The 8838-nt window shown below is 41.0% G+C and overlaps 1 protein-coding gene across 1 annotated transcript; it reads right to left on the bottom strand.

The window, feature by feature from the left end:
- Window positions 1-7127: 7127 nt before the first annotated feature.
- On the bottom strand, window positions 7128-8297 carry LOC110943916. The gene is made up of 2 exons (XM_022185647.1): window positions 7587-8297; window positions 7128-7364 (listed from the first exon to the last, which is right to left on the bottom strand). Exons 1-2 carry the CDS (start codon window positions 8295-8297, stop codon window positions 7128-7130), a joined length of 948 nt encoding a protein of 315 aa, XP_022041339.1.
- Between the last annotated feature and the right edge of the window lie 541 nt (window positions 8298-8838).

Raw genomic sequence — 8838 nt, 5'->3', positions numbered from 1 at the left:
CCAGAACCAGGAAAGGTAATGATGCTATTTGGGTAATTGTGGATCGATTAACCAAATCAGCTCATTTTCTACCAATGAAGGAAACCTTTAGCATGGAAAGGTTAGCCAAGTTGTATGTAGATGAAGTAGTATCCTTACATGGAGTCCCACTCTCCATTGTATCGGATAGAGATAGTCGTTTTACTTCCCGTTTCTGGACAAGTTTCCAAGAAGCAATGGGAACTCGACTTAAATTGAGTACCGCATATCATCCTCAAACAGACGGACAAAGTGAAAGGACAATACAAACCCTGGAAGACATGCTCCGAGCATGTGTAATTGACTTTGGTGGTAATTGGGATGGCCATTTACCATTAATTGAATTCTCCTATAACAATAGTTACCATTCGAGCATCGAAGCTGCTCCATTCGAAGCACTGTATGGACGCAAGTGCAGAACTCCCGTTTGTTGGGCAGAGATAGGAGAAAGTCAGTTATCAGGACCAGAGATTGTGCAAGAAACTACTGACAAGATATCACAAATCAAGGAAAGACTGAAGACTGCTAGAGATCGTCAGAAGAGCTATGCAGACAATCGCCGCAAGCCATTAGAATTCCAAGTCGGAGACAAAGTACTATTAAAAGTATCTCCTTGGAAAGGAGTAGTACGATTTGGTAAGAAAGGAAAACTGAGTCCCAGATATGTTGGACCATTCCCAGTAATCCAACGAATAGGACCAGTAGCCTATCGTTTACAACTACCAGAAGAATTAGCTGGAGTACATGATGTGTTTCATGTATCCAATCTCAAGAAATGTCTATCAGACGAATCCCTGGTAGTACCTCTTCAAGATATAGAGGTAAATGAAAGGCTGAAATTCGTAGAGAAACCCCTACAAATAGAAGATCGGAAGATTAAGTTTCTCAAACATAAACGACTGGTGTTGGTCAAAGTCAAATGGGAATCCAAGAGAGGGCCAGAATATACTTGGGAACTGGAATCAGAAATGAAGCAAAAGTATCCTCATCTGTTTCAGTAAATCTCGAGGACGAGATTTTTCTCAAGGTGGGAAGGATGTAACAACTGCCACTAAAATCAATAATTAGGACAATAATTAGTTAATAAGGAAGCCCTAATTAAGACACCCAATTAATCCTGCACTAGCCCTAAAATTTTCAGAATGATCGGAATCAGGATCAGGGCCCCTAAAACTCGAGGGGGGCAAACCCTAGTTGATAATTATCCTAATTAAAACGTTGCTAACAGCTGATTGGTTGAAATTGTTGATTCATGCAAGCTACTCCCGTGCATGGCAAGTCTAGGTTTTATAGGTATCCCTTACGGACCGTAAGGGATCAGGCTTACGGTCCGTAAGCGAGGCCAAATTTTGGCTATAAATAGCCGACCTTGGCACTTAACTGTTGAACTTAAAACGACGAAGAAATTTTGTCTGTGCGTCGAATTATACTCAAAACAGTCCCCAACACACACACACGATCACGAGGTGCTGCCGCAATCAGGGTAATAACTCGATCGCTATTATGATTCAACGTCCGATCGATTATAACTATCCAACGATTGTCCGAGTGCTGCTCAAATTGAGCTTGTACTTTGTTATTCATTGTGATTTCGACTTGAATGTTTGAGTGCTGTTCGAATTCGGACTATGCTCTGTCATTCGTTGTGAATCCATTGAATTGTTAAGTATCGCACTTGATAATAGTTGTGAGGGTTTAATCTCGTGAATTGACGTAACTGCTGAATTAGTTACTAATCCCGTTTGTGTGTGCATTGTTATTTAAATTAGGTTAAAAGGTTAATCAGTAAAGCTTATACTCTGCTCGTAAATCTGCAATGTGAGTCATTCTCTTTTTATCAACTGTTTTACAAAACTCCAAATTATTTTCAAAGTTATAGTTACAGTGATTAAGTCTATGTAATCACCAAGTTACAGCCGGTATGTGGGGTTTTGTATACATTACTTATTTCCCGTCACACTTGGACAACGAGTTAGCCAAGGGGTGATCTGACCACAGTCACAGACACCATTTGGACAACGAGATAGCCAATGGGTAGTCGAGTGACAAGTACTGTGGGTAGTTGGTTTGATATCAGAAACATTGTAATTCCCCTTAATACTGTAGATTATAACAAATGTGTCGTTTTAAGTAAAATGAATGATTCACTCAGTATTTCCCTGCTGACCACCTTTTTCAAACATGTTTCAGGTGATATGGTATGAGCAAAGAAAAGTGCCGTGGAGCACACCCAGCTTAGAAAAGTGGCTCAATGTAAATAAATAAATGAACATGTTTTGAAAATAAAGATTTCCCTGAGAAATCACATTATTGTAAATTTCGGGAATTTATCCCTAAATTATGAAACGAACAGTTTAAATTATTAAGAGATCCTGTTTTAAAAAGACTTCCGCTGTCGCCTAAATTAAATACCACGGGATTCCTGTCCCGCGGCTCCTGAAACGGGTTAAACCGGGTCGGGGGCCGTGACAGCTTTTCACAAAGAATTCAGCCATTCTAGCTACAAGGTTGACATGCACTCCAGTCACTAAGGAATATAAGAAAAGAAGATCCGGAGTAGGACAGTTTCCTGCACTGTCCATGCGCCCACAGATGGTGTGACTCATGACCTGATGAATAACCCTGAGTAGCGGGTCTCATAGTCGTGAAGCTTTAGCTTTTCTAGCTTCATAGGGTGGCTCAACTGCCACTTGTGCCCAAAAGTTAGCCCGTTGCTGATCATTATCAAACTTGTATATATTGGTGAAAAGTTCTGAATTAATGTCTTCAACTGAGTATATGCCCAATCTTCTTCCAAGTCTAGCAACTGACCACTTATGCCACTTTCTTCCCAATCTGAACTGTATTGTCTCCCTGTCTTTAAAGTCTGGATTTTCGCTTCTCGGTTTTTCATAAGTGTATGAAGCGAAAAATTCCAACGTAAGCTCAAGATAAATTGGTCGTGCAATGTTGAACAACCTTGACATTGGATGTGACATCATGTCTAATATCCTTTCTTCTTGGGTTAGGGTTGTTAAAGTGTCCCAGTTGATCCTTCTCGGTTCACCGATTTGTCCGCGCCGATTCCATAATGCTTGTAATCTTGCAATACAGGGTTGTTCTTTCGATTTGTGTTTGCTGAACTGGAGGAATCTATGGTTCATCTGCATACAGGAATACAACAAAATAAGAGCAGAAAATAAAACTTCGAGTGCTGCCGCCCGAACAGGCTGTTTACAATGTTCTGTTGTCTTTTCAGTAGTCGTACGGTCGTGCGACCTGTGGCACTGCCGTGCCATTCCTCGTCGGTCAACAGCTTGTTTCCGGAAAATCATGTCACACTGTCGTGCCAAATCGGCACTGCCGTGCGACTCGGCGTCGCAATTCTGGATCGGTGACCTGAACTTGATTTCTGACCGGCAGTGCCATGCCGTTTCAACGGCGTGACCGTGCGACAGCAAATCTCATCAGAAAACAGTCTATTTTACTGATTTTAACTTATATCTTTCAAAATTTAACTTGTAATCAGTGAATAGACTTCGAATCAAGTACCAGAACTACAGATTTAACACCAAACACTCAAGAACAAGGGTTTATTTGACTTTTATGAAGAAAACCCCAAAATTTCTCGATTCAAATACCAGATCTATGTCAGAAACTAAGTTTAATCTGTAAAACAAGTAGGAAACATACCTTGGAAGATGATTGAAGTGATATCTAGGCAAAAATCGGTTGATTTATAGGTGTAGGCGACCTGGAACTCCCGTGCGGCTGCTAGGGTTTCGAAAAATGATATGTTTTTACTGCAGAATCGCTTAAATACCCTGCTTTTTACTATTCAGATTTCGAGTCACAAGTCGTGCGACTGGTGGCACGGTCGTGCCATCCCGGATCGCTTTCCTGGTTTGACCTGTGTTAACGGGTTGCATGGTAGTGAAGCGGTCGCACGGTAGTGCGATCCGATGACCATCTGATGCACGAGTTCTTGGTGTGTTTTGACTACGGAGTGCATGACCGTGCCGATTTGGCACGACCGTGCAACACCTAGGCCTTTTTGTGTTATTTTTCACAATAAGCTTTTAACTTCGAATTTTCACCCACTTTTTCCATTTTTGCACTATTTCATATATTTTAACAATTAATCAACTTCAAATTTCCAAAAATTATGGATCTGGGTCGTATGCACCTACGTTAAAAACCGAAAAATTAACTAACTTAGTAATTAAATATTAAAAACTAATATATACAAAATTACCCTTAGCGTGTGAAAACACGCTCGCTAAATTTGTCAGCGAGTCGATAGCTAGATTCATTCCCCCCACACTTGTTTTAAGTGTGCGGGATGTGGAGTTCGAGAATTTCCTCCACCGGGTCAACCGGTCCGTTGATGTAACTTTTGGTCTATGACCGTTGACTTTGAATGTTTCCCCGCTTAAATTTTCGATGACTACGGCTCCATATGGAAATATTTCTTTGACCGTGTATGGACCCGACCATCGGGATCTTAATTTCCCGGGGAATAAACGCAGTCGTGAGGAGTATAACAAAACAAGATCTCCAACGCGGAAATCTTTATGTTCTCTCAATCTTTTGTCATGAAACCTCTTGACTCGTTCTTTGTACCTGCTAGAACTTTCATAGGCATGGTTTCTTAGTTCCTCGAGCTCGTGGATTTGCAGAAAACGGGCTTCACCTCCGCTTTTCTAATCCATATTTGTCGTCTTCAAGGCCCAGAATGCCCTGTGTTCTAGCACGACAGACAGATGACAGGCTTTTCCGTAAACCAACCTGAAAGGAGTGGTCCCGATAGGCGTCTTGAATGCTGTTCTAAAAGCCCACAAAGCGTCATCTAGCTTGTCTGACCAATCCTTGCGGTTATTATTAATGGACCACTCAAGGATTCTTTTCAAACCCTGATTCGTAACCTCCACTTGCACGCTCGTTTAAGGATGATATGGCGTAGCCAATCTATGATGAGCACCATAACAAGACAAGGCTCGTTCTAACTGCACATTGCAGAAATGCATTCCTCGGTCACTGATTAGTGCTTTTGGAGCACCAAATCGGGCAAATAAGCTTTTTAAGAACCTCACGACTACCCTAGCATCGTTTGTAGGTAAAGCTTGAGCTTCGGCCCATTCTGAGACATAGTCTACAGCAACTAGGATATATTTGTTACCTCGTGAGGCTGGAAATGGCCCCATGAAGTCGATACCCCATATATCAAACACTTCACAGACTTGCATTGGATGCTGAGGCATTTCGTTACGTGCAGAGATATTTGTTGCCCTCTGGCAAGCATCACACGCTCTAACCCATTCATGCGCATCACGAAAGATTGTGGGCCAGTAAAACCAAGAGTCTAACACTTTCTTTGCAGTGTAGTTTGCTCCATGATGACCTCCAGTTGGCCCTTCATGACAGTGGCGCAGAATGCTAGCTGCCTCTTATCCAAATACACATCTTCGGATCACCTGATCGGCTCCGATTCTAAACAAGTATGGTTCGTCCCAAATGTAATACTTCAAATCTGCAAAGAACTTCCTCTTTTGCTGATATGACAATCCTTTGATAAGGATTCCACATGCGAGGTAGTTTGCAAAGTCAGCGAACCATGGTGACTCGTCATTCATCTCAATACTCAAGAGAAATTCGTGGGGAAAGTTGTCGTTTATTGGTTCCTCTAACGGATTTTCAGAACTGCCATGCTCAAGTCTCGAGAGATGGTCGGCTGCAACATTTAAAGCTCCCTTTTTGTCTTGGATCTCAATGTCAAATTCTTGTAGTAACAAGATCCATCTGATAAGACGCGGTTTTGCGTCCTGTTTGCTAAAAAGGTATTTGATTGCTACATGATCCGTATACACAATTGTTTTGGACAACACAAGGTACGACCTGAATTTGTCGAAAGCATAAACTACTGCCAGAAGCTCTTTCTCTGTAGTCGTGTAATTCTCCTGAGCATCGTGTAGAGTTTTGCTGGCATAGTAAATAGGATGAAAATGCTTCTCCCTTTGCTGTCCTAAGACTGCTCCTATTGTGTAATCACTGGCGTCGCACATTATCTCAAATGGCAATGCCCAATCTGGTGCAACTAAAATAGGGGCTTCGATAAGCCTTTGTTTTAGTTGCTTGAATGCTTTCATGCATTCGTCAGAGAACACAAATGGAGCATCTTTTTCTAATAAACGGGTCATAGGTCTTGCGATTTTTGAAAAATCTTTTATGAATCGCCTATAGAACCCTGCATGACCCAGGAAACTTCTAATTGCTCTGACCGAGGTAGGGGGAGGAAGTTTAGAAATGATATCCACTTTTGCTGGATCGACTTCCAACCCAGCTTCAGAGATTTTGTGCCCGAGAACTACCCCTTCTTTCACCATGAAGTAGCACTTCTCCCAGTTAAGCACGAGATTAGTTTCCTCACATCTCATTAACATTCTTTTTAGATTTCCAAGACACTGATCGAAAGAACTCCCGAAAACAGAGAAATCATCCATGAATACTTCCATGGAGTCTTCGATCATATCATGGAAAATGGCTACCATGCAACGTTGAAATGTGGCTGGTGCATTACATAGTCCAAAAGGCATACGCCGGTAGGCGAATGTGCCGAAAGGACATGTGAAAGTAGTCTTTTCCTGGTCCTCAGGAGCGATAGGAATTTGAAATTATCCAGAGAACCCATCCAGAAAACAGAAAAATGACTTCCTCGACAGACGTTCCAACATCTCGTCGATGAATAGAAGCGGGAAGTGGTCCTTACGGGTGGTATCGTTTAGTTTGCGGTAATCGATGCAAACTCGCCATCCGGTGACGGTACGGGTAGGAATAAGTTCATTCCTATCGTTTGGAACTACATTAATACCACATTTCTTGGGTACTACTTGCACTGGACTTACCCAAACAGAATCAGATATAGGATAAATCAGCCCTGCATCTAACAACTTAATTACTTCTTTCTTCACCATGTCTTGCATGTTAGGACTCAAGCACATTTGATGCTGTGCACTAGGCTTGTAATTGTCTTCATTAGAATCTTATGAGTACAAAAAAAAAGGATTAATGCCTTTGATATCCATAATCTTCCACGCCATGGCTTTCTTGTGGAGCGTTAGAACTTCGAGAAGCTATCTCTTTTCCTCTTTTGCTAAAGATGCTGAAATGATTACTGGCAAGTGAAACTCCTTGTCTAGAAATGCATACTCGAGATGCGGTGGGAGTTCTTTTAACTCCAAAGATGGTGGATCTTCAACCGAGGGTTTTGACTTTTCTTCAACTTCACGGTCAATCTCCACAAATTGATCTGGACTTTGGGAACCATCTTCACTGATTTGGTAAACTGGCTGCTCAGCTTCGTGGCCCTCCTGCGAAATGCCATTTTGATTCTCACACAACAGATGTGTGTCCGTATCAATTTTTTCGATCGTGCCTTGGAAATGAGAGCTTACACAAGTATCGACAATGTCGACATAGTAAAGCATGTCATCGTGACTTTGCGGATGTTGCATTGATCTTTTAATATCAAAACTCACGTGCTCGTCATTTACTCGGAGCGTGATTTGGCTAGCTGCCACATCAACAATTGCCCTAGCAGTATTGAGGAATGGGCGTCCGAGTATTAATGGCACTTTCGAATCTTTGTCCATGTCTAAAATAACAAAATCCACGGGGAAAACAAATTTATCAATTTTAACAAGCATGTTTTCAACGAATCCTCGCGGATACTTGATTGAACGATCTGCAAGTCGAATGCTCATTCTAGTGGGTGAAGGTTCACCCTGATCTAATTTAGCAAAAACTTTATATGGCATAAGGTTTATGCTAGCTCCTAAATCAGCTAATGCGTGACTGACAGACATGCTGCCAATGAGACAGGGAAGAGTGAAACTGCCCGGATCTCCCATCTTTTCAGGTAGACGGTTTTGGAGAAGGGCTGAACAGTTTTCATTCATCAACACACAAGACATGCTTTCAAGTTTCTGCTTGTTTGTGAGGATGTCTTTTAAGAACCTTGCGTATTTAGGCATTTGAGCCAACGCCTCAACAAATGATATGTTTATGTGTAATTGTTTAAACATTTCTAAAAACTTACCATGTTGTTCATCGTTCTTTTGCTTCTTCAATCTGCTCGGATATGGGATAGGAGGAGTGAAATCTTTAACTGGCTCATGGAACTGTGCTGTACTTGCTGGGTCTCGCCTAGCGTGCACCTCGTCTGAAGCGTCAGTTTGGACCATCTTAGTGATCGGTGGTGAGTCCGATTTGTCAGGTCCCGTGGCTTTACCACTCCTCGTCATTACTGCATTAACGTGCCCTCTCGAGTTCTGAACACCTCTAAGTACAACACCAAAATGAGGATAACTTAGTCTTTCATATACTAATTACACTTTAATCTCCTTATCTTAATTACACTTTAGTTCCTTCATCTTTAACTAAATTAAGGATAATGAGTTAGTAGTTACATCCTCCCTTTTAATAAAAAAAACTAACTACATGTTTAAATGGCCATAACTTTTTTGTATGTTAATATTTAAAAAACAAATTCACAATAGAAAACTAGCATTGTATTCTCATTAGTTTGAGTATAGTATTTTTAATTATTAAAAATTGATATATTACGTAACTAACAATGTCTAAGGGTGAATAATAACTGAATATTTAATCAAAACCGAACCGAAAACCGACGAAACTGAACCAAATTCAATTAAAAACCAAATTAACTGAAAACTGATTAATCAAAAACCACATAAACCAAAAACTGATTATCGTTTTTTTGTACACTTGTTTAACCAAAATTAACCGAACTGAACCATTTCATGTATTTATACATATCTTTCT

Source organism: Helianthus annuus, chromosome 5 (genome assembly GCF_002127325.2).
Source record: "Helianthus annuus cultivar XRQ/B chromosome 5, HanXRQr2.0-SUNRISE, whole genome shotgun sequence".
NCBI lineage: Eukaryota > Viridiplantae > Streptophyta > Magnoliopsida > Asterales > Asteraceae > Helianthus > Helianthus annuus.
The sequence above is the reverse complement of the archived record's forward strand: the minus strand, read 5'-3'. Positions and strand labels throughout refer to the sequence as shown.